This window comes from Heterodontus francisci, chromosome 11, assembly GCF_036365525.1.
Source record: "Heterodontus francisci isolate sHetFra1 chromosome 11, sHetFra1.hap1, whole genome shotgun sequence".
NCBI lineage: Eukaryota > Metazoa > Chordata > Chondrichthyes > Heterodontiformes > Heterodontidae > Heterodontus > Heterodontus francisci.
In genome coordinates, this window is record NC_090381.1 from 24,221,110 (window position 1) to 24,247,174 (window position 26,065).

The 26,065-nt window shown below is 46.3% G+C and overlaps 1 protein-coding gene across 1 annotated transcript in view; it reads left to right on the top strand.

Moving 5' to 3' along the window:
- dzip1l (DAZ interacting zinc finger protein 1-like) overlaps positions 1-26,065 on the top strand; it is a 178,082-nt gene that overhangs the window by 41,306 nt on the left and 110,711 nt on the right. Inside the window, 6 exon segments of the mRNA XM_068041833.1 lie at positions 2,068-2,649; positions 6,693-6,777; positions 7,771-7,895; positions 14,405-14,566; positions 18,369-18,479; positions 23,879-23,941. Of these exon segments, the coding sequence (XP_067897934.1) occupies positions 2,143-2,649; positions 6,693-6,777; positions 7,771-7,895; positions 14,405-14,566; positions 18,369-18,479; positions 23,879-23,941 (1,053 nt within the window). The 5' untranslated portion in view covers positions 2,068-2,142.

Consider the following 26,065-nt stretch of genomic DNA (forward strand, 5'->3'; position numbering starts at 1 on the left):
TTCTCTCTCCCTCCCTCTCTCTCCCTCCCTCTCTCTCCCTCCCTCTCTCTCCCTCCCTCTCTCTCCCTCCCTCTCTCTCGCCCTCCCTCTCTCTCCCTCTCTCTCTCTCTCCCTCCCTCTCTCTCTCCCTCCCTCTCTCTCTCCCTCCTCTCTCTCTCCCTCCTCTCTCTCTCCCTCTCTCTCTCCTCCCTCTCTCTCCCTCCTCTCTCTCCCTCCTCTCTCCCTCCCTCTCTCTCCCTCCCTCTCTCTCCCTCCCTCTCTCTCCCTCCCTCTCTCTCCCTCTCTCTCTCTCCCCTCTCTCCCCTCTCTCCCCCTCTGTCTCTGTGTCTCTCTCTGTGTCTCTCTCTGTGTCTCTCTCTGTGTCTCTCTCTGTGTCTCTCTCTGTGTCTCTCTCTGTGTCTCTCTCTGTCTGTCTCTCTCTGTCTGTCTCTCTCTGTCTCTCTCTGTCTCTCTCTCTCCCTGTCTCTCTCTCTCCCTGTCTCTCTCTCTTCCTGTCTCTGTCTCCTCCCTGTCTCTGTCTCTCCCTGTCTCTGTCTCTCCCTGTCTCTGTCTCTCTCTGTCTCTGTCTCTGTCTCTCTCTGTCTCTGTCTCTCTCTCTGTCTGTCTATGTCTCTCTCTCTGTCTATCTATGTCTCTCTCTCTCTCTGTCTATGTCTCTCTCTCTGTCTCTAAAGCTGTCGTCTGTCTCTCTGTAGCTGTCTGTCTCTCTCTCTGTAGCTGTCTCTCTCTGTCTCTCTCTCTGTCTCTCTCTCTGTCTCTCTCTCTGTCTCTCTCTCTGTCTCTCTCTCTGTCTCTGTCTCTGTCTCTGTCTCTCTCTCTGTCTCTGTCTCTGTCTCTGTCTCTCTCTGTCTATGTCTCTCTCTCTCTCTGTCTATGTCTCTCTCTCTCTCTGTCTATGTCTCTCTCTCTGTCTCTAAAGCTGTCTGTCTGTCTCTCTGTAGCTGTCTCTCTCTCTCTCTGTTGCTGTCTGTCTCTCTGTCTCTCTCTGCCTTCCTCTGTCCCTGTCTCTGCCTCCCTCTCTCTCTCTGGGGCCTCCACCTCCCCCCCCCCCCACCCTGTCTGATGCCCCTGCTCCCCCCTCTCTATCTGATCTCATCTTGAAGGACTGATTCTGTGTTTTGTCGAGGAAATCAATCTGTTGTTCGCTATTTGTTTTTACATATCCTAAAGATATCTCGCCTGTTTATGCGTAAGTGTCTGTTTCGAGGCCTTTGCTGCAGAAATGAAAGTGAGATAACAGCCTATCTGCTCCGAACTGCAGTTTTCCCATATAAGCCTTGGGGAATTTCCTAAGCATTTCAGCAACTTGAGTTTATATTGTCTTTAACGAATAAAATGACCCAAAATGGTTCCCCAAGGCCAAATTGGACACTGAGCAATGTAGTGAAAGAGTCAGAGAAGGTGCCTAAATTCTGATGAAAGATGTAGGTTTTGAGGAGGATTCTGTTGGAGGGGACTGAGACAGCAAGGTGTGGCTTAGGGAGAGTGTTCCAGCATGTGGACCAATATGAATCTCCTGACTTGTCCCACACTCTGGAACACTGTCCTTAATGGAGTTGTTTTCACACTTACATGCGTCATTGCTGTTCAACTGCTGCAAAGAGTAAATATATTCTTCATTCAGCTGTGGAATGTGCAAATCCTGAAAGAGAATTACTGAGCAGAGATTCCATGAAGTGTTCACCATTGACCGAGAATCTCTGAATAGATCTAGAATCTGACCATACCTCATTGTGGTGGTTCCTGACTTGCTGTGACAATGCTTTGCCACAGAATGCAGATGGCGTCGACTGTCTAGTGCAGGATATAAGATTGGACTGGAAAGGTTTCCTGAGTGTATTTTATTTTGTAGCGTGGGGACGGGAGGGCAGTGGGGGGGGGTGGGGGGGGACGAAGGAAAGATTTTGTTGAATGTTTCTTGAGTTGGGGTATGGGGTGGGGAGGGGGCAAGGGATTAAATGGGTTGGGTAGTGCCCATGACTGAGGGTGTGTGGTGCATGGTCTTGTAGCTTGAAATAGAAGATGGGGTGGTCTGACTATATTTCCTTTTTATTCCCCTCTCTGTAGCCTTTTATCAGCAACGTTTTCTACCCCTCTCAGTTCCACTGGACGATACCACAGCATTATCGTGTGGCAGAGTTCATGATATCATCGCAGGGCCAGTACACGGGACTGGATGGGCTACGGTGCTTATCATTGGGCACCAACGGGCTGCCGGCTTTCAAGTTCCGCTCAAGGCATGAAGGTGTGGACTGGAGACGGCTCAGTGCTATAGATGTGGACAGGGTCGCCAGAGAACTGGATGTTGTCACCCTACAGGAGAATATCATGAGTGTGACCTTCTGCAATCTGGACTCTGAGAGGTGTCCGTGCTGCCAGAACTCAGTTGACCCAGTCCTGTTGAAGGTGTTTAAGCTGCCCAGCTGAATACAGAGTACCATCCTTCACTCCCAGGAGTTCTTCACAAGCAACATTCAGGCATTGGAGGAGCAGCTGCAGACTGCTGCGGAAGGGCTGGAGAAGAGCAGGCAGGAAATGGTGAAGCAGGCGGAGGAGCTGAAAGCTGCGAAAGAGGAGGGCCGACGGCGCAAGAGATGATCACAACTCTTCAGCCTGCTTGTACAGGCGGGAGCCAATAACTATCACAAGGTACCTTTGGCCTCGGTCTGAATTATGAAGAGCAGCTTCAGTTAAATATTCTCCCTGTGTGCAGGTTTAAGACAGATACAGTTGAAGCCGTTTAATCAGGTAATCCCCCCCACCCCCTGCCAGAATGAGTTTTATCCCAATGAACCGATTGGCCCTGCTCAACAGAAGTCCATCAGTTTATGTGAATCTCATGCACCATAAGCAATATTGTCCATATGGTGCCCTAAAGGGGCAAAAGGGCTTTGATAAGCTAGTAACAGTGTTCTGTTGCCAATTTTCTCTGTTTGGATTCCAAAATGGCAGCCAGCTGTATACACTTCCTGTTTCAATCTGATGACCTGTCTTCGTGTTGGTTGAGGCAGAAATATTGGCCAGGGCAGTGGGAGAACTGCCTGCTCTTCTTTGAATAGTAGTGTGGATAGTACATGATAGTACATGTCCACCTGATCAAACAGACGGGGCCTTGATTTAACATCTCCTCTAAAAGGCAGCACCTCTGACAGTGAAGCACCCCCTCAGTACTGCACTGGAGTGTCAGCCGCGATTATGTGTTCGAGTCTCTGGGTAGTCTCTTGAAGCCACAACCTGTTGCTCAGTAAGCAGTGTAGATCAACAAAATGTGGAAGACCAGTTTGTTAAACTATGACAGGAGAGCAATGGACCAGGGGTTCAAACTGGAGAAATATACAAAAAAGTCAGGGGAAAAAAAACCCTATCCAAACATGGTGCAGCTATATACAGCATCAACCCTAGGTAGACAATCTGCTGGAAGAGGTTAAAAGAAAATACTGAGGACAATTCAGGAAAAGCTTGGGGAATTTAGCAAAATAAAAGCCAGAAAATGCTGGAAACCCTCAGCAGGTCTGGCGGCATCTGTAGAGAGAGAAACAGAGTTAATGTTTCAGGTCAAATTTCATCAGATCCCTCTCCGACTCCCAGACAAAAGTTCTGGGGGAATCTGGTAAATCAAATTCTTCTAATTCCAGCTACTCTGCAATTTACCCTTTCAAACTGGAAATTTCCATCTCTCAGGCACTTGTCCAGCTCCCTTTTGACGTATTGCAGGGAATCCTGGATCCAGGGAATTCTCATGCTTTATTAATCTGTTATTTGTGAAAAGAAATGCTTCTTAAAAACCCTTCTCACACCTCCCACCGCCACCTATATTCCAATATCCCTTATAACTTAAGCACCCAAAGTGAATTCAATCAATTCAGTATAAATCTGTCATATTCACTCTAAGCCAGTACTTCTTTCATGAAAATAGCCCCAACTCCCGGAGCCTTAAGACTGAATATCGCTTTGTTCATTTTTCTGTAGGGCTTTGGTGTCTCCTGACATGTGTGAGATCCAAACCTGGACACAATACTCCCAAATGCAGCCACTCCACAGCCTACGATTCGTGCTCTTGGCTCTATATTGGCTTGTTTGAGCAACAAAACCCTATCTGCCTTCTTTGTGGCCTCGTCACGCTGCTTGTGAACCTTTAATGATGTGTTAGCTGAGATCCTCCCCCCACCTTGAGGCCTTCCCCTCATCCGTAACCTTTTCTGGTTACCCCTGTGTGGTATACCATATAAATATGCCTGGAGTTTCCCAAACGCCAAATCACACTTGTCCACACACAGTACATCAGCCAGATACAAGTTCAGTTGTAACTTTTAATCCATAACACAAGTTCAAAGATTTCTGGCTTTACAGGCCAGGTGTAGGGAAACACCAAATCTGTCACTTGGGTATGTGAAGTTTCCCTCAAAATAAGAGAGGGGGTATCTGAGCCATTCTCGATATAGCTCACGGAATGTATGTTGGGTATACCCGGGAGCAGAGGATCCGGCTCACATTACAGTAGCTGCATTTGATGCCACATCTATGAATGAGGGTTCATGGATGTGAGCTCCCTCCTTTGGTCAGAGTGGTGAACCCCCATCAGTAAATGTGATATCAAATATAGCTACTGGAATGTAAGCTGGACCCTCTATTCGTGGATTGATCCACCTTGCATTCCATGAGCTGTATATAGTCCGGCTAGAATTCTCTCTTCCCCCCCCCTCCTCCCCCAGCTTATTGTGAGAAAAGCTTCTCATGTATCTCTCAGTGACAGACACAGTGTCTACCTGTATCTGGTTTGCATAGACAGGAATCTTTTAACGTGATTCCTGTCTTTCTCTCATATATATTTACATACATATATATAAATATACATGAAAGGACCACAGACAGTTCTCTAACTGCTTTTATACCATGAGTCCTGTGCTAGGAACACTGGAGCCTGATGCAGCTGGCTGATAGTCCAACCCAGGAGCTGCACCTTAAGCTATCATTGGCTGCAGGGATGTCCTGTTCCTTGACTTGGTCTTCCTGATGACCACCATTAGTCAGTACTTTTGGGTGTCAACTGACTGAGTGAGATCAGTGAGTCGGAAGCACAGAACTTGCCTGGTACAGCCAATAACCGAACAGGAATGGGCTTGTTGATACAAGATGCAAGATTTGGTGTCGCTAAGCACAATTTGTTACTTCAAAGAACATGAGTTACTTACACTGATCTGGATGTGATGAAGGGAAGCTTTTTGAAGTAAAGATCTGAGAAAAGGCACCTAACCAAATGAATTCTTGACTGGACATAACTATTTAAATAAATCAACACGAATTTCACTATTTCTGACATAAAGGTCTTTCATGACATAAATCCAATTCGTAACATTATTCGTCACGGAAGTTAAAAGAGATTAAGTTAGTTATGTTAATTCGGAAATGATGAACAAGAAGTCCTTTTGAAGTAAAGTCTGAAAGACCTGAACGGAAGCACTTAGCCAAGTTAATCCTTGAATGCACATTGCTGCTATTTTTAAAAAATAAAAATTCAATTCACAATTTCTGACATATAAAGGTCTTGCATGAAATGAGCTTGGGCAGTCTCAATCCAACTGTTAGTATGCACGGGCCTACAGCCCTTATTTGAGCCCAAACTGTCAATAAGTTGGTTTTCACATTGGGGAGTGCATAGGATGGCTGGCTTGAAAAGTGAACTACAGTTGAAGTGCTCTTCTGACGCTGAGGCCCATTGGCAAGGGTACAGAAAGCTTTGCTTTGCCTCTAACCTTGCTATATTTGAGCTGGGGATACTTGATGCTCTCAGTTATTATGAGATCAACAAACCAAAATCAATATAAATTAAACAGGAGTTAACAGACAAATCTCAATCTATGTAATATATATATATTACAAATCACATAGTAGCTATCAGATACATCAAAGATAAATCTCACGGATATACTGGCCAGTCCGTTTGGTATATATGACACCAGATACAGCCACAAAGTTCTTCAAAGTTCTGAACTTCCTCAGGTAGATCTCTAGCTCCTTTCCTCCAAGATGCAGCCACTGATTCTCATCTGACAGCAATTCCCCTTCAATTCTGAACTCGATAGGTATGGACTTCACCTAGAAGATCCACCAGTAATACTTTTTCCGAGCCCTTCAGTGATCACCCTGTGCGCTGTATGGCCGAGTATGGTTAATAAGTTACTCTAAATAACAGAAACGGCTCCTGAATCCAGCCTTCACTTTCTTCAACCTGCCTGCACTGCACCCTTCTGCCATTTGCTCCGGTGGCTCAGTGTCTTTTTTTAAAAATTTGGTTCCAACCAATTTCAGTTTCCCCAGAAACCTGAAGTTTTTGTTTCAGTTTCTGTTAGAATAGTCTGTCCCTGTTCCTCTCAGTCTGTTCCAATGCCCCTCATTCTGTCTCAGAAAAAGAAACAAACTTTGCAACCAGGGTCTGTGCACTGAACAGACCATTCAACAAAGCATCTTTTAGACAACAACTCGCACATGCTCCTCCATGGGTCCTGCAGACCGCAAATTCTATGACACACTAGGTACCTAAAATAGAAAATGTTCCATTCTCCACCATTAATATCCCTTAACCTGATGAGTACGAAAATTAAAAATACGGTTGGGTGAGACTTGCTCCATAAATCCCGATTTGTTTAATTTACCTGGGATCACTTGCTATTGATTTTGTTTTTCCCTTGCAGTGCCAGTTTTGTGACAAGTCATTCCTGAACTATTCCTTCCTTCAGGGACATGTTGAGCGTCGACACCCGGAGATCACTGAGGCTGGTGAGAGGGCTTTCTCAATTTTCTAATCAGGATCCAAAATGAGAACCGGACATGCTGGAAGCACTCGGCACATCACCTGTAGCTCCAACAGACCAGTGAATGTTTCGGGAGCTGACCTTTCCTCAGCATTTAAATAAAAGCAAAATACTGCGGATGCTGGAAATCTGAAATAAAAACAAGAAATGCTGGAAATACTCAGCAGGTCTGGCAGAAACTTTCTTCAGAAGGGTCACTGACCTGAAACGTTAACTCTGTTTCTCTCTCCACAGATGCTGCCAGACCTGCTGAGTATTTCCAGCATTTCTTGTTTTTATTTCCTCAGCATTTTCTGTTCTTGTTTGGCTTTTCAGCATCTGCAGTTCTTATTTTGTGCTTATTATTTCCATTGTGAATTTAGTTAGATGAAGCCTATTGGTGTGGTTTTCCTCAGATGTCTCAATTTTGTTTAATTGGTTCTTGGAATGTTGGCAAGATTATATTTAGTTATCCAAGATAGGGGCAGTAAGAATCAACCCCATAGTATGGGTCTGGAGTCATGTGTACTCCAGCCCAGGGAGGGGTGGTAAGACTCCTTCCATGAAAGACACTGGTGAACTAGTTGCATTTCTTAAACCATCTATAAACTTCTATGGAGATTTAATCACCAACAACAACTTGGATTTATATGGCACCTTTAACTGCATCTCTCCATCTCCCTCAGGCCTTGCTTCTCCTCCTGTGATCTCCAGGGTTCTGGCTTCCTGTGCAATTCCACTCCGCTCTTCTCCACCCTCTTTCTCTTGCCCCTCCCTTCCTGCCCCTCCCCTATCACATTGAGCAGTGTGCTTATCAACTGGGCCAGTCTGGGAAATGTTAACGTAAATTGATTGATAACTAATGAAGTGTGAAACGGTTTTTGATGGGGTGGAGGTGAATAAAACATGGGCTGTCACTGGGGTCTTGCTTTTTGTTATGTGTCACTCTAGATCAGCCTTTGTTGTGATTTTCCTTCAGAGAGAAAGAAGAAGCATCAGACGGAGCAGATTGAGGACGAGATCAAGGAGCTCAGGGAGCGGCTGCGGCTCAGCCAATCACAGCTGGAGATCGAACGTCAGGCCGATTCCCTCCGACGTGATCAGGTTAGCGCCTGTCGAGTTAATGGGGGCAAAACCTAGTCAGACAGGCATGGGACTCTTTAACAACAACAACCACTTGCATTTCTATAGCACCTTTAACATGGTAAAACATCCCAGTGCGCTTCACAGGAACCTAATCAGACAAAAACTGAGACCGAGCCAAACAAGGAGAGATTAGGAAAGGTGACCAAATGATTGGTCAAAGTGGTTGGTTTTTTAGGAGCTTCTTAAAAGAGAAGTGGGGAGAGGTTTTGGGAGGGAATTCCAGTATTTGCTGCCAAGGCAACTGAAGGTATGGCCACCAACAGTGGGGCGAAGGAAATAGGAAATGTGCAGATTGCCAGCATTGAAGGAACACCGAGATCTCGGAGGGTTGTATGGCTGGAGGATAGGGAAGGGAGAGGCCATGGAGGGATTTGAGCATGAGAATGAGGAATTTAAAATTGAGGTGTTGGTGAACCGGGAGTCAGTGTAGGTCAATGAGCACAGGGTTGATGGATGAATGGGTTGATTCTTTTTGAAGCTGGTGATTTATAGCTTCAGGGTCTTCAGAGCCTTGAAACTCTAACCAACAACGTGAGGACATTACAAGTGTTAGACTGGAAGGAGCTCTTGTTTTGTTTCATGTTGATTATATTCCCTAAATTTGGCTAATGGCAGGTCTGACTCTTGGGGCAGTGCTAAATGAGGTGGTGCTGTTGGCACAGGAGGTACAGAACCAGCCTGAAGAGCGTCCCTGGAGGGGACAAGGCTGCTGCTTGCAGAGTGGATTCGACTTTTGGTCACCTAAGCACCTAGGCTGAATTACCTGCTTGTACAGGTAAGTACTTAGGTCACCCATGCAAGCCAGGACCAGATGAGGTGCGTCTGTGGATACTGAGGCAAGTAAGGGTGGAAATTGTGGAGGGACTGGTCATAATCTTCTGATCCTCCTTGGATACCTGGGTGGTACCAGAGGACTGAATAATTGCAAATATTACACTGTTATTCAAAAAAGGGTATAAGGATACGCTCAGCAACTACAGGCCAGTCAGTTTAACCTCAGTGGTGGGAAAGCTTTTAGAAACGATAATTTGGAAAAAAATTAACAGTCATTTGGACAAATGTGGATTAATTAAGAAAGCCAGCACAGATTTGTTAAGGGCAAATTGTGTTTAACTAATTTAATCAGGTTTTTTGATGAGTTTTTGATGAGAGCAATGCAGTTGATGTGGTCTACGTGGACTTCCAAAAGGCATTTGATAAAGTGCCACATAAAAGGCTTGTTAGCAAAGTTGAAACCCATGGAATAAAAAGGATAGTAGCTGCATGGATACAAAGTTGGATGAGTGATAAGAAGCAGAGAGGAGTGTTGGACAGTTGTTTTTCATACTGGAGGAAGGTATACAATGGTGTTCCCAAGGGATCAGTATTAAGACCACTGCTTTTCTTGATCTGTATAAATGATCGAGACTTGGGTGTGCAGGGCATAATTTCAAAATTTGCAGATGACACATAACTTGGAAGTATTGTGAACTGTGAGGAGGATAGTGATGGACTTCAAGAGGACATAGACAGGCTGGTGGAATGGGCGGACACATGGGCGGATGAAATTTAGTGCAGAGAAATGTGAAGTGATACATTTTGCCAGGAATAACAAGGAGAGGCAACATAAAATAAAGGGTACAATTCTAGAGGGGTGCAGGGGTTGAAGGGCCTGGAGCTATATGTACACAAATCATTGAAGGTGGCAGGGCAGGTTGAGAAAGTGGTTGATAAGGTATATGAGATCCTGGGTTTTATGAATAGGAGCACAGAGTACAATAGCAAGGAAGTTACGGCGAACCTTTATCAAACACTGGTTCGGCCTCAACTGGAGTATTGTGTGCAATTCTGGGTATCACACTTTAGGAAGGATGTGAAGGCATTAGAAAGGGTGCAGAAAAGATTCACAAGAATGGTTCCAGGGATGAGGGACTTAGTTAAGGTGAATGGCAAAAGAACCAAAGGCCACATTGAGGAAAAAACTTTTATGCAGCAAATGGTTAGGATCTGGAATGCATTGCCTGAAAGTGTGGTGGAGGCAGATTCAGTCATGGTTTTCAAAAGGGAATTGGATGATTATCTGAAGAGAAAAGAATTTGAAGGGCTATGGGGAAAAGGTGGGGGAGTGGGACTAGCTGAGTGGCTCTTACAGAGAGCTGGCACGGACAGGACTGGCTGAATGGCCTTCTGTGCTGTAACCATTCCATGATTCGAGGTTAGAGGCAGCAAGTGGAGGTTTGAAATTTGAGGTCAGCACTTGAGGACTTCTGTTCATTATCCATCATGGATCAACCTCAGCCACAAGATCCTGAGGGGTCTTGACAGGGTGGATGTGGAAAGGATATTTCCCCTTGTGGCAGGATCTAGAACTAGGGGTCACTGTTTAAAAATAAGGGGTCACTCATTTAAGACTGAGAGAAGGAAAATCTTTTGGGCGGCACAGTGGCGCAGTGGTTCGCACCGCAGCCTCACAGCTCCAGCGACCCAGGTTCAATTCCGGGTACTGCCTGTGTGGAGTTTGCAAGTTCTCCCTGTGTCTGCGTGGGTTTCCTCCGGGTGCTCCGGTTTCCTCCCACAAGCCAAAAGACTTGCAGGTTGGTAGGTAAATTGGCCATTATAAATTGCCCCTAGTATAGGTAGTTGGTAGGGAAATATAGGGATAGGTGGGGATGTGGTAGGAACATGGGATTAGTGCAGGATTAGTAAAATTGCGTGGTTGATGGTCGGCACAGACTCGGTGGGCCGAAGGGCCTGTTTCAGTGCTGTATCTCTAAACTAAACTAAACTTTTTTCTCTGAGGGTCCTGAGCCTTTGGAATTCTCTTCCTCAAAAGGTGGTGGAAATAGAGTCTTTGAACATTTTTAAGGCAGAGGTAGATAAATTCTTGATTGGCGGGTGAAAGGTTATTGGGGGTAGGTGGGAGCGTGGAGTTGAGGTGACAATCAGATCAGCCATGATCTTATTGAATGGCGGGAGCAGGCTCGAGGGGCCGAGTGGCCTACTCCTGCTCCTAATTCGTACGTTCGCATGTGGAAGTTGGGAAAATGGTTCGGACCTAGGACAAATGAATATTTGTGGGTGTACTGAGTTCTTAGAGATGGAGTAAGTATTATTTGAAGGGAGTGTTGAGTATAGGTGTAGTAAGTACTTGCCACTTTTGGTGTTGTGACCTTTTGAGGGGATGTGTGAGCAATGTAGAGGTGGATGATTTGGCCTGTGAGAGAAATGAATGGTTGAGAACTGGACAGTGCTCACTGGAGCATCATCAATACTGTGAGCTTAGTAAGTGTTATTATGAACTATGTAACTTTTTAACATTCTCCTGAGAAATCATGTTAACATACTCTGCAAGCAGAAGGAGGTCAAAATATCAGATGAAAATCGAGCTGAACAATTTTATTTGATAGAATTGATTTAATTTTCTTTTATTGATGGATTCTCTTGATTGGTCATTGAAGATAGGTTGTTTTGCATTAGAAATGCATCTACTCACCTTTCCTTAGATTGTTCCATGTCTTCAGTTGTGATTTGTTGCTGTTTATGAATTTGAAATTTGAGCAAATATGGGTACAAGTGAGAGCTGGCTGGAATTTTAGGACCCCAGCAGGACAGGGGGTGCCCATGCCCATCGCCTACCCGCTTCTGCTGCTATTATACCAGCGGCGGGGGAGGTGGCAGGTGGTTCACCTGCCCATGGGTGATTTGAGGCCCTAAGTGGCTAATTAATGGCCACTTAAGGGCCTCTTCCCGCTGCTGCTGGTGTTTTACCAGCAATGAGGCTGCCAGGTATACCTGCTGGCCTGACTGTGGGCTCGGGGGATTTTAGGGGCATTGCTGGGGGGTGGTCCCTCGTGTTCGATCACCCTGTGCCCCCTGGATCGTGCCCCCAACAGCAAGGACCTCCCAGTCTTGATAAATCTCCCCGGCCTCTCCATCACCCATTACCCCTTGCTGGGGCCTGCCTCAATGGCCCTGGTGAGCTCGCCACCCCCACTCCCCCTCCACTCCCTCTTAGCTGTAGTTAGGGCCTCCAGTGCTGCTCCTGATCCAGGGCCTCTTGCAGTCCAGTCAGTGCCATTGGTCCTACTGGTGCTGCTGGGACTGAGGAGCTGCTGGTCCTCTGATTGGCCAGCATCTCTTCGAGGTGGACATCCTGCCTTATCGGGGCGGAGCCATGACCTCAGGCAACTAATTGCCTGACGACTGTAAAATCCGGTTGTGGCTTCCAGGGCCGGCAGAGGCGGGCTCGCCCCGAGGTTCTGGCCAGTGGACAGGGCCACTGTCTCCATGTTAAATCTCAACAATGGACTTTGTGGGGACACAAAACAGACAGAATCATGTTGGTCCTGTTATACACACTGTTCAGTATCCGGTTTTACTGATGTTAGTAGGATAATATCGGGCACGTGGCATATGTAGCAGCAAATATTAACTGGTTTGCATCTTAATTGAAGCTGGCTGTAAGACAATTGCTAATAAGTAGAGCTGATTCCCTGATCCCCTTACTGTTTCTGACAGGGAGGGGGCCCGGTGTGTTTTTTTAATGTACAATTGATGCTGGCATCTGGGTGGACCCAAGACACAAGGCACCAGAGAAGCATCAACCAGCAAAATATTAACAGCAGGCCCACAACCTGTCTGGCACAGGGCTCCAGGAGCTTCAGAGTGGAGAGGGCAATATTGTGGGGGTGGCACATTGGAATGGGAGTCGCCATTGGACCACTGCAAGTCCCTGAGCAGGCCTGGAAAATCTGAATGCGATTGCCATATGGGACTGGGGCTGGTACCACAGGCCCTATGGAGTTCAGGGTGCAAGTAAACATGAAAAGTTAAAGCAGGTTAGGAAGGGAAAGAAGTAAAATGTGAGTGGGTGTGTAGAATGTAGATATTTGTCCGAATGTGAAGGCTCAGCAGCTGCTCCCCGTACCTGTTTCATTCCAGAGGTTTACCCATAGCAGCTGTTTGCTGGACAGATACTTGAGTTTGAAGGACCTGATGATGTGCTGTCAGTCTGTGCCCAGCAGAGGGTGGGTGGTGTCGATCAGTGCCCAGTGCAGGGCGGGTGCTGTTGGTCTGGCCCAGCCCTGGGCGGGAGCTGTCAGTCTGTGCCCAGCAGTGGGCAGGTGCTGTTGGTCGGTGCCCAGCCCTGGGCGGGTGCTGTTGGTCAATGCCCAGCACAGGGCGGGTGCTGTCAGTCTGTGCCCAGCACAGGGCGGGTGGTGTCGGTCGGTGACCAGCCCTGGGCGGGTGCTGTCAGTCTGTGCCCAGCCCTGGATAGATGCTGTCGGTCTGTGCCCAGCACAGGGCGGGTGCTGTGAGTCTGTGCCCAGCCCTGGGCGGGTGCTGTCGATCTGTGCCCAGCACAGGGCGGGTGCTGTCAGTCTGTGCCCAGCGTTGGGCGGGTGCTGTTGGTCTGTGCCCAGCCCTGGGCGGGTGCTGTCTGTCTGTGCCCAGCCCTGGGCGGGTGCTGTCGGTCTGTGCCCAGCCCTGGGCGGGTGCTGTCTGTCTGTGCCCAGCCCTGAGCGGGTGCTGTCTGTCTGTGCCCAGCCCTGGGCGGGCGCTGTCGGTCCGTGCCCAGCCCTGGGCGGGCGCTGTCGGTCCGTGCCCAGCCCTGGGCGGGCGCTGTCGGTCCGTGCCCAGCCCTGGGCGGGCGCTGTCGGTCCGTGCCCAGCGCTGGACGGGCGCTGTCGGTCCGTGCCCAGCGCTGGACGGGCGCTGTCGGTCCGTGCCCAGCGTTGGGCGGGCGCTGTCGGTCCGTGCCCAGCGTTGGGCGGGCGCTGTCGGTCCGTGCCCAGCCCTGGGCGGGCGCTGTCGGTCCGTGCCCAGCCCTGGGCGGGCGCTGTCGGTCCGTGCCCAGCCCTGGGCGGGCGCTGTCGGTCCGTGCCCAGCCCTGGGCGGGCGCTGTCGGTCCGTGCCCAGCCCTGGGCGGGCGCTGTCGGTCCGTGCCCAGCCCTGGGCGGGCGCTGTCGGTCTGTGCCCACCCCTGTGCGGGTGCTGTCGGTCTGTGCCCAGTGTTGGGCGGGTGCTGTCAGTCTGTGCCCAGCACAGGGCGGGTGCTGTCAGTTGGTGCCTATGCTGTGTGGGTGCCCAATGCTGGGTCCTTTGCTGTAGGTCTGTGCCCAGTGCTGGGCGGGCATTGTCAGTCTGTGCCCAGCGCTGGGTGGGTGCTGTTGGATGTGTCCCAAGCTGGGCAGGTACTGCTTAGTTGGGTGCCCAATTCTGGGCGGACTGTAGTGTCGGTCTGTGCTGGCACTGGAAAGCTTGAGGGTCCTGGTGACGCTAGTCTTTGTGAAGCATTCACAGGTGTTTCTGCTGTTAGCCCTCACCATGTGCCCTGCACTGCGAGACTGCTGTCTGTCTGACTTCTAGCCCCTATAGGTTATTATACTTTGGCCGTCACCACCTGCTGCAGAGGCGTTGCCTTCGGCTTTGTATGGATAAAACCATTTACGATCGATCTGCTCAAATCTTTTGTACTTCTCAACCAGGAATTGGAAAATGCTCGTAGGAGAGAGGAAGAAGTAAAGAAGGAGTTTGAGAACTGGAAGGAGGAAGAAAGGAAAAAGTTCTTCCAGGAAATGGAGCACCTGAGACAGCAACTTCTAACCCAGTTCCAGGATATTGCATTGAAGAACCAGAGCATTGAAGCAGTGAGTAAAGCAAGTTTTTAAATAGATTGACTGGGTTCACATTAAATAGTGAATGTGTGGAATGGGCTGTTGCCACTGGGATTTCAGGTATTTAGAAATATGTCGTCTATTGCTCAGAAACAGGCTATTTAGCCCAGTAGGTCTGTGCTGGTCCTTATGCTCTACATGGGGCTCCTCCCACCCTACCTCATCTCATGATCAGCATATCCTTCTATTCCTTTTTCCCTCACGTCCTTATTTAGCTTCCACTTAAATGCATCTATGATATTCAACTCAGCTACTCCTTGTGTCAGTGAGGTTCACATTCTTACCAGTCTCTGAGTAAAAGCTACGTTTGTAAACCCTCATATTTTTGGGTCTGTTTGAATGGTGACAGTCAGCCAGCAGGAAATACTGACCTTTTCCAATCAGAACAGAAAGTGCTGGAAATACTCTGCAGGCCTGGCAGCATCTGTGTAGAGAGAAACAGAGTTAATGTTTCAGGTCTGTGAGCCTGGGTTATGTCTGCTGGGAGCTGTGAAACAGGAAGGAGAAAGCTATGGGCTGTCACTGAACATCTCCTTAACATTGTTTATAGTATCAAAATATCTCACACACACACACACACACACACACACACACACACACACACACACACACACACACACACTCACACTATTGTACAGCACTAAATAGGACTGATTTGAGTTTTTGTTTTCCTGTAGGGTTAGAATTTCCACCCATTATAGCTGAATGGACAGCATTCTGTCTGTACTGGTGCCAATATAGGTGCGAATTAAATCGAGTGGCAGCACTGGATGTTACACTTTCATATGATCCATTGATTGCTGGTTTAAATATCTTAATCAGTGGCCATATCATTGTGTCAATCAATGACGCACCCACGTCAATGAAAGCGTGCTCACCGCATTGCTTGCCGCCCGCGTGCTCTCCCTGTCGTTCACCGCCCGCGTGCTTGCCGAGTCACTCGCTGCCTTTATGTTCACTAGGTCGCTCACTGCGTCGCTCACTGCCCGCGTGTTCGCTGCGTCGCTCACTGCCCGCGTGTTCGCTGCGTCGCTCACTGCCCGCGTGTTCGCTGCGTCTCTCACTGCCCTCTATGTCGCTTTCATTGATCTCACCAAAGCCTTTGACCTCATCAGCAGCCGTGGTCTCTTCAGACTATTAGAAAAGATCGGATGTCCACCAAAGCTACTAAGTATCATCACCTCATTCCATGACAATATGAAAGGCACAATTCAGCATAGCGGTGCCTCATCAGACCCCTTTCCTATCCTGAGTGGCGTGAAACAGGGCTGTGTTCTCGCACCTACACTGTTTGGGATCTTCTTCTCCCTGCTGCTCTCACATACGTTCAAGTCTTCAGAAGAAGGAATTTTCCTCCACACAAGATCAGGGGGCAGGTTGTTCAACCTTGCCCGTCTAAAAGTGAAGATCAAAGTACGAAATGTCCTCATCAGGGAACTCCTCTTTGCTGATGATGCTGCTTTAACATCTCACACTGAAGAGTGTCTGCAGAGACTCATCGACAGGTTTGCGGCTGCCTGCAATGAATTTGGCCTAACCATCAGAAACGCCCCATCTATCAATATCGGCGATCACACTCTGGAAGTGGTTCAAGTGTTCACCTACCTCGGCTCAACTATCACCAGTAACCTGTCTCTCGATGCAGAATTAAACAAGCGCATGGGAAAGGCTTCCTCTGCTATGTCCAGACTGGCCAAGAGAGTGTGGGAAAATGGCGCACTGACACGGAACACAAAAGTCCGAGTGTATCAAGCCTGTGTCCTCAGTACCTTGCGCTATGGCAGCGAGGCCTGGACAACGTATGTCAGCCAAGAGCGACGTCTCAATTCATTCCATCTTCGCTGCCTCCGGAGAATCCTTGGCATCAGGTGGCAGGACTGTATCTCCAACACAGAAGTCCTCGAGGCGGCCAACATCCCCAGCATATACACCCTACTAAGCCAGCGGCGCCTGAGATGGCTTGGCCATGTGAGCCACATGGAAGATGGCAGGATCCCCAAAGACACATTGTACAGCGAGCTCGCCACTGGTATCAGACCCACCGGCCATCCATGGCTCCGCTTTAAAGACATCAGCAAACGCGACATGAAGTCCTGTGACATTGATCACAAGTCGTGGGAGTCAGTTGCCAGCGATCGCCAGAGCTGGCGGGCAACCATAAAGGCGGGGCTAAAGTGTGGCGACTCGAAGAGACTTAGCAGTTGGCAGGAAAAAAGACAGAAGTGCAAGGAGAGAGCCAACTGTGTAACAGCCCCGACAAACAAATTTTTCTGCAGCACCTGTGGAAGAGTCTGTCACTCTAGAATTGGCCTTTATAGCCACTCCAGGCGCTGCTTCACAAACCACTGACCACCTCCAGGCGCTTACCCATTGTCTCTCGAGACAAGGAGGCCAAAGAAGAAGACATATACATTTACAATGTCAATCTGGCACCCCCAGCTGACTCCACAGCTACCTCGCTGCACTTCTTCACACCGCACCTCATTTCAGTGCTCGATTCCATTCTGCCAGTTTCCCATCTCTGTCACATCTGTTCTGATGATGCAACTTTAAATACCAGTGATTCTGATATCCTTCCTTTTTCCTCCCTACTGTGCTTGACAGGGCCCGCAACTGTCTCCGATCCATTTCCTGCACTTCTGCTCTGACCCCTTTTCCTCTTCCCAGAACTGAAATAGGGTTCCCCTTGTCCTCACCTTCCACCCCTCCAGGTTCCATATTCAGCGGATTATCCTCCACCATAACTGCCACCTCCAGCATGATGCCATCACCAAACCAATCTTCCCCTCCCCTTTCAGCATTCCGAAGGGACGGTTCTCTCTGTGACACCCTGGTCCACTCCTCAGTTACCCCCAACGTCCCCTCCCTCCCATGGCACCTTTCCATGCAAGTGCAGGAGATGTAACACCTGACCTTTTCTCTTCTTTCTTACTGTCCAAGGCCCCAAACATTTCTTCCATGTGAAACAGCGATTTACTTGTACTACCAGTTTAGTACACTGTGTTTGTTGTTCACAATCTGGTCGTCTCTACAATAGGGGGACCAAACACACATTGGATGATTGCTTTGCAGAACATCTCCCTTAGTTCGCAAATGTGACCCCGAGCTTCCGGTCAGCTGTCATTTTAATTCTCTGTCCCACTCCCGCTCCAACCTTTCTGTCCTCGGACCCCTACACTATTCCAATGAAGCTCAATGTAAGTTTGAGGAACAGCACCTCACCTTTTGATTAGGTACGTTACAGCCTTTTGGACTCAACATTGAGTTCAACAATTTCAGACTGTAACTTCTGACCCTCTCTTTTTGGATGGTAGCTGTTGGTGATGATTCTGCATTTCCCCATTCATGCCTCCTCTAGACACATCTTTTGTTTTTTTACTTGTCCCATTATCATTTTTTTTGCCTTGCACCATCATCGCTTTTGTCATTTAATATCCTGTCTTCCACCCTATCACAGACCTTCCCCTTTGTTCTTTCCTCCCCCTCCCCCCTTTCTCTGCCTCTGTACTTGCTTTAAACCTGCTACATCTCTAACTTCTTCCAGTTTTGACGAGGGGTCATTAATCTGAAACGTTAACTCTGTTTCTCTCCGACAGATGCTGCCTGACCTGCTGAGTGTTTCCAGCATTTTCTGTTTTCATTTCAGATTTCCAGCATCTGCAGTATTTTGCTTTTGTGTTATTATTGTGTTAGTTTGTGTTATTAATTCAGAGAATGATAACAGAAGGATAACTATTGATTATATAAGTAAAAACGTGGACTTTTTTATTGTTAGAAACTGCAGGAGATGAAAGTTGGGACTCCACTCATGTCAAATGTGGGGACGTTTCATGCTGAGGATCATACGGAAGAGCTGAGAAACTGGAAGGAGAGATTTGAGAAGCTGGTAAGTGGAAAGCTTTGAAATGCTCTCTGGGGGGCTGTGGTGTGCAGTGTTTTTTTCCTCAAATATAAGAAGCCTTCACAGTGCAGATTTTGGGGCCTGGAAAAAGAAGGGAGTTTTAATGAAGGATCTAAGGAATCATGAATGGAGGAAAATGCATTGGCCTATTCCTTTTTCAACCCAGCTCATGTTCACGTGGCCCCTCCATGGACTATTGCCCCTCATGCACTCTTAATAGCCTTTGCCCCTTCATGTTCTCTACCTCATCCATTTAATCTCCTGAGTGAAAGTTCTTTATAAATACCCAAGGAACCCCAAAGGTAATCAGACATGACTCCTGAATATTCATCGATCTTCACATTCCAGTTTGGTCACAGAATTACATAGAAATCTCAGCACAGAATCAGGCCATTTGGTCCAGCTGCTCTTTCTGCTGCACATGAGCCACCTTCAACCCTTCCTCATTGAACTCTATCATCATAGCCTTTTATTCCTCTCTTCCTTAGGTGTTTATCCAGCTTTCCCTTAAATGCCTATGTAATTTGACTCAACTACTCCATCTGGTCGCAGGTTTCACATTCTAACCATTCTCTGGATAAAGATGTTTCTCCTGAATTCTTTACTGGATTTATTAGCGACTATCTTATATTTATGGTCTAGTTTTGGACTCGTCCACAAGTGGAAGCATCTTCTCTATGTCAACCCAATCGAAGTGTTTCATTGTTTTAAAGATCTTGAAAAGTTACTGTTTCACCTTTTCTAGAGAAAAGAACCTCAGCTTGTTCAGTCCTTCCTGATAGGTATAATTCCACTTCTGGTATCATGATTGGAAATCATTTTTGAACTTCCTGCAGCACACTGATATCTTTTTGTTCAATGGAGGCCAGAACTGTTTAAAGTACTCCCAAGTGTGGTCGAACCAAGGTTTTATATGAGTTTAACATAACTTCTATGCTTTTAAACTCTGCTCTAGAAATGAACCCCAGTATTTTATTTGCATTTTTATGGCCTTGTTAAACTATGAATTTAGTTTAGTTTAGTTTAGAGATACAGCACTGAAACAGGTCCTTCGGCCCACCGAGTCTGTGCCGACCATCAACCACCCATTTATACTAATCCTACACTAATCCCATATTCCTACCACATCCCCACCTGTCCCTATATTTCCCTACCACCTACCTATACTAGGGGCAATTTATAATGGTCAATTTACCTACCAACCTGCAAGTCTTTTGGCTTGTGGGAGGAAACCGGAGCACCCGGAGAAAACCCACGCAGACACAGGGAGAACTTGCAGTACCCAGAATTGAACCCGGGTCGCTGGAGCTGTGAGGCTGCGGTGCTAACCACTGCGCCACTGTGCCGCCCCAATTTACTTTTAATGATTTGTGAATCTGTAGGGCTAGATTCCTTTACTTGTCTACGCCATTTAAAATCTTTTTTTTTTCCCCCAAGGAGTAGGTGACCACCTTATTCCTCTTACGAAAATATGATTTCCTCCTCCCCCTGCCATCCAAGGTGGAATGTCCTGCCAGCACTCCAAGGTCTAGGCTCTCACATGAGCAACGGTCACTTGGGTGAGGTACGGCAGACCTGCCAATGCAAGGAGAACTGTACGCGTGTATGAGTCATCCTCTTAAAAAAAAAAAAGTCGCCTGGCACTTCTACGAGGGTTCTCCTGATGGGCGGCCATTTCCACAGCAGTAGATTGCCAAAACCCCGGTAGAGTGGAGTAAAGTACATTTGTACCATTTCTCTGGGGTTTCTGTGAACATTATAGCAGACAATTGGCTGAATCACCGTGGAAGCTCTACCCCAAGGTCCCTTTGACTCTAGCTGTCCTCTGAATCATGTCTACAGTGTAGGCAGGTTTCGGTGCATCTGTCAGCTGCTCCGGTTCTAGCCTGTCTTATGCTGGACCTTTCTCTACAATTATCTGAAGAACTGGGGGGCTCTGCTTATGGTGCAGAGTCTTGGCAGTGGCTACTATGATTGTACAATCGGGCGTGAAGATCAGCGTGCCTGATTCTCAGTGAGCTACGCTTGCCTGGAAAAAATTCCCGAGTATTCGGAAGCTACCCTGCCAGCTACATCCCGCATGATTCATCCGTTACCCAGCATTGTGTTTATCTGTCCAGACAATTCTTAGCAAGTCTTATCGTCATAGTCATTTGTGACACAGAAGGAGGCCATTCTGCCCATCGAGTCTATGCCGGTTCTCCCTAGAGCAATCCAGTTAGTCCCATTTCGCCTGCTATATCTCCATAGCCCTGCAAATTTAGTTCCTTCAAGTGTCCATCCAATTTCCTTTTGAAATCATTGATCGTCCCTGCTTCCACCACCCTCATGGGCAGCGAGTTCCAGGTTGTTACCATTTGCTGCGTAAAATAACTACGCTTTTGACTACCCTTTTACTATTTATAAGTTTGTAAAACACTTTGGGCTCCCTTTTATGTTAGACACTAATCTATTCTCATACTGCCTCTTTGTCCCTCATCCTTTTTTTTTAAGATCCCCTCTACTTTCTGTATGTCGCTTTGTTGTCTTATGTGTTACTTTTGTTATAAGCCTCTTTTTTTCTGTTTCATTTTAACTCTATATCTTTAGTTTCTCAGGGAGCTATAGTTTTGAATGCCCTTCCTTTTCGCTTCATAGAAATGTGTCTACTCTGTACCTAACCCATCTACTTTTGTAATGCCTCCCATTGTTCAATTACTGATTTGCCTACCAAGTTTTCATTCCATTTCCATTCCACCCGGGGAAGGTTCATTTTCAATAACTATTCTAAACTTGATATTAAGATCACTGTTGCCCAAATTCTGTCACACTGAAACATGCTCCACTTGCCCCACTTCATTCCACAGCCTCATCTTTACAAAGGGGGCCAACTCACAGATGATAGTTCCTCCAGTGGGCGTCATTTAACTCCCCCGGATACTTCCCAGACATCATTGGTGCTCTGTGCCCCACCAGTCTTTTAACTGTTCCACAGGTTCAACAAGCATGTGACAGGGGCCTTGTTTCAAGGTGCAGTATGGTTGTCATTTGGAAAGGAGAATCAGCTTCACAATCCACAGGTGCCAAAGTCACAGATTACTGTCCAGAATGCTGAGCCAGGCTGCACCTTCCTGGTAAGCATGGTGCACTGCTGTCCTCTGGAGGTGTGAGATGGATTGCCCTGGGTATTAATTAGAGTAACCCACCTTGCACTCATTTCATGCTCTTTGTCAGTCAGTTGCCAGGGTTTCTTTCTATGGACTCATTTGGGGCTTCTATATTGGGTGTGCTCTCACTTCATATTTGCCAGAGACCAGTTCTGCAGTCTTGCCACATCCAGTTGTGAATGATGGTGGACAATTAAACAATTACAACAGAGAAGGAGGCGCCACGAACATCTCCATCCTCAATGGTGGTGGAGCCCAGCACATGACACTTTGGGTTGAATGTCCTCGTGTTGTATATTTTTCTATGTTTCTATGAGTGCAAAAGACAAGGCTAAAGCGTTTGCAACTATCTTCAGTCAGAACTGCCAAGTGGATGATCCATCTCGGCTTCCTCCTGAGATCCCCACCATCATGGAAGCCAGTCTTCAACCAATTTATTTCACTCCATATGATATCAAGAAACAGCTGTGTACACTGGATACAGCAAAGGCTGTGGACTCTGCCAACATCCTGGCTGTAGTGTTGAAGACTTGTGCTCCAAAACTAGTTCCAATACAGCTATAACACTGGCATCTACCCGACAATGTGGAAAATTGCCCAGGCATGTCCTGTCCATAAAAAACAATTACTGTCTCATCAAACTACTCTCAATCATCAGCAAAGTGATGGAAGGTGTTGTCGACAGTGCTATCAAGTGATACTTACTGAAGAATAATCTACTCACCAGTACTCAGTTTAGGTTCTGCCAGAATTACTTGGCTCCAGACCTCATTACAACCTTGATCCAAACATGGACAGAAGAGCTGAATTCCAGAGGTTAGGTGACAGTGACTGCCCTTGACATCAAGGCAGCATTTGACTGTAAGTGGCATCAAGGAGCCCTAGCCACATTGATGTCAATGAGAATTTGGGGGGTGGGGGTGGGGGGGAAACTCCTGGGATCATACCTAGCACAAAGGAAGATGGTTGTGGTTGTTGGAGGCCAATTATCTCAGCCCCAGGACATCACTGCTGGAATTTCTCAACCATCTTCAGCTGCTTCTTTGATGACCTTCCCTCCATCATAAAGTGATTGCACAGTGTTCAGTTACATTTATACCTCCTCATGCAGAAAGACCTGGGCAACATTCAAGCCTGCGCTGATAAGTGGCAAGTACCATTTGTGCCACTCAAGTGCCAGGCAATGACCATCTCTAACAAGAGAGAATCTAACCATCTCCCCTTGTCAACATGACAAGCGTTGAATCTCCACCATCAACATCCTGGGGATCACCATTGACCGGAAACTTAACTGGATCAGCCACAGAAATACTGTGGTTACAAGAGCCGATCAGAAGCTTGGTATTCTGCAGCAAGTAACTCAAGTCCTGAGTCTCCATCGCCTTTCCACCATCTACAAATCACAGGTCAGGAGTGTGATGGAATATTCTCCACTTGCCCAGGTGAGCGCAGTTCCAACAATACTCAAACACAGTGCCAACCAGGTCAAAGCAGCCTGCTTGATTGGCATCCCATCCATCACCTTCTACCACAGTGGCAGCAGGGTGTACCATCTACAAGATGCACATCAAAAACTTGTCAAGGTTCCTTTAGTAACATCTACTGCCTAGACAACAAGGGCAGCAGACGCAGGGGAACACCACCACCTGTAAGTTCCCCTCCAAGTTGCACATTATCCTGTCTTGGAAATATATCGTCGTTCTTCTCTGTCGCTGAGTCAAAATCCTGAAACTCCCTCCCTAACAACTGTAGCCATACACACTGTAGCGGTTCAAGAAGGTGACTCACCATCTTTTCAAGGGAAATTAGGGATGGGTATTAATTGCTGGTCTTGCCATTGATACTCACATTTGCAAATGAATAATAAAAAGAAAAGACCATCCTCCTCCTCCCATGCACAACCTTGGCAAAGCCTCATAAACATTTAAAATCTATCTTGTGCCTACATAAAAGCTGAAACAAGAATCACCCCCACGTGTGGCTATTTCCTGTTAGATGGGCAAATCCCTTTAAATTTGCGCCATATTATCTATAGCCCAGATTAGATTTGCTTCTGACTGAAAATCAAATCTGGCCTGGGGGTTCATGCTGATTATTCAAATAAATTGAGTCCGAAAACCACAGACAGTTAGCTGGGCGCTCAGCACTGATTTGCACCACTGTTTAATTGCTCACCGCAATCACAAAATTGTATCTAAAAGGTTGGGATTTGATTTTTAATTTGCCTTTCGTTTCTAGAGAAATGAATCCAAAAAGAAGATGAAAGATCTTCAAATTCAGTACCTGGCCGAAAAAGACGAGGTATGTTTAAAACTTGTACTTGAAATTTGTTTGCTAATTCTTCCATCACAGCATCTGCTAAATTTTGTTGTATGTGTATATGGAAGAGTATCGTTGATGAACAATTAGACCTTTATCTGGTGTTCATGGCAATGATTTCACCTGAAGTGAACCTGGGGTTTATCTAAACCAGTGGTCCAAAGCTACATGATGCTTATCCCCACCGACAATCTGCAAGACTACAACCAGAGACACCTTTCTGTTGTTATTACCATTCTAGAATCATCTTCCCTTTTTTTATAATTCCCTTTCTAAAGTCACCGTTCCTGATTTTTATATCCATTCCAGATCAAGCCTTTCCATTTTAATTTCCATTCCGGAGCCACATTTCCAGTGAGGCTAATACTTCACAGGTTTATACATGCCACATTTTGGGGTGATTTATTCAACTGCTGTGTCTCCGTGGGGTTTTGATTTCGATGTATGAGGGGTGCAGAGAGAAAGCGTTTGCAGCTTTAAGCAGGGTAAATCTATGTCAAGGTATTATTTATCTTGCAAGGCATTGGTTTATGCCAGGAGTGGGCAAACCTTTTTATAACCTGAAGAGCCTTTATTAATAAGAATTGTCTAAAATAAAAAGTATTGGGAGCGGCAAGATGAAAATTTGGCATTTCTAAACCAAATACATGACAAATTGCCAAATGTCTCCGGTAGAATGCATAATTTGCATATATAATAAATCAACTACATTATTGATTTTAAGTATCAATGGAAAAAAATCAATTAAAATTGAACTAACTGAATTATTGCCTTTCTTTTGACCTTTTTTGCATTCTTGTTAAAAAAAAAATCTTTTTATCTACAGTATATGGATGTTCAAGTTTTATGTGTCAATTTGCATGAATTATGTATAAACATGCTTGGAAAGAAAATGTAAAAATGATGAACCATATTAATTTAATGGAAAAACACGATGTTTCCACTTTGAATAAAAAGTATTAAGAAATGTGCGTATAAAACTGAAAGAATGCTTTTTGCCTGTGTTTTTAGAACAGATCTTGTGATTTTTTTTTTACAATAATTTTGACAGTAAAGTCATGTTTAGAACAAACTTTAGCTTAAGATGCATAGAATTAAGACAATTTTGCAACTATTAATTCTTGTGATTTAAAAAAAGTACATTCTAATACTGCATTCAGAATACATTATCATCTCAGATATATTAGAAACAATAATGGCCACAGCCATCAAACCTGTTCCTTGAACCTAGGACATTATCTATAATCAGGGTGTTGCTGTACCACTTGTACAGGTTTATTTAGAGCACAATGATGTTTTTCATTAAAATAATCATTTGAAACTGCAGAGTGCAGCATTATGATTAGTCTTTTATCACAACAACAAAAACATGACTCTTACTTTTCCTGACTTAGTTTTTTTAGGCTTTTTTCATGATAATGCAATCCAACTGGAAAAGGTTGGGAGCTACAAATGAGATGTAAAAGAGCCACATGTGGCTCCAGAGCCGCAGGTTGCCGACCCTTGGGTCATACTGTAGGTATCGACTCGTGCTCTGTGCTGTGTGATTCTGTGGAGTAGACGTGTTTGAAGGGCCTGGGGGGGGGGTGGTGAGCTGAAAGAACTTGCTTTTTGAAAAAGTTTTCTGGTCAATATTGCACATGTACAACCACTGTGAGTGAGTCACTAAGTAGGGAGAAGGCTGGAGCTGTTTTCTTTCGAGCCTTGTTATTGGATGGAGCACCCTGCCAGACACAGCTTGTGTCTACTGGTACCTGTCAGAATGAATGAACTGCTTGAAAAGGAGAAGATATTGAAGGAAACAGGGGCAGAACAGGGAAATGGAATGGTCTTCCTCTGCCTGGCCTTTCTATGCTTTTCGTATACTGCACCAGCGTATCTCTGTTTTGTGCTCATTCTTCTCTTTACTTCCCAAGTGTTATCTTTTAGTTTCCCTTCTGCCCCTTGTAATTAGCAGAATAGATAATGGGGAACCAGTGGATGTGGTGTATTTGGATTTTCAGAAGGCTTTCGATAAGGTCCCACACAGGAGGTTAGTAAATAAAATGAGAGCACATGGGATTGGTGCTAATATATTGGCATAGATTGAGAACTGGTTAACTGACA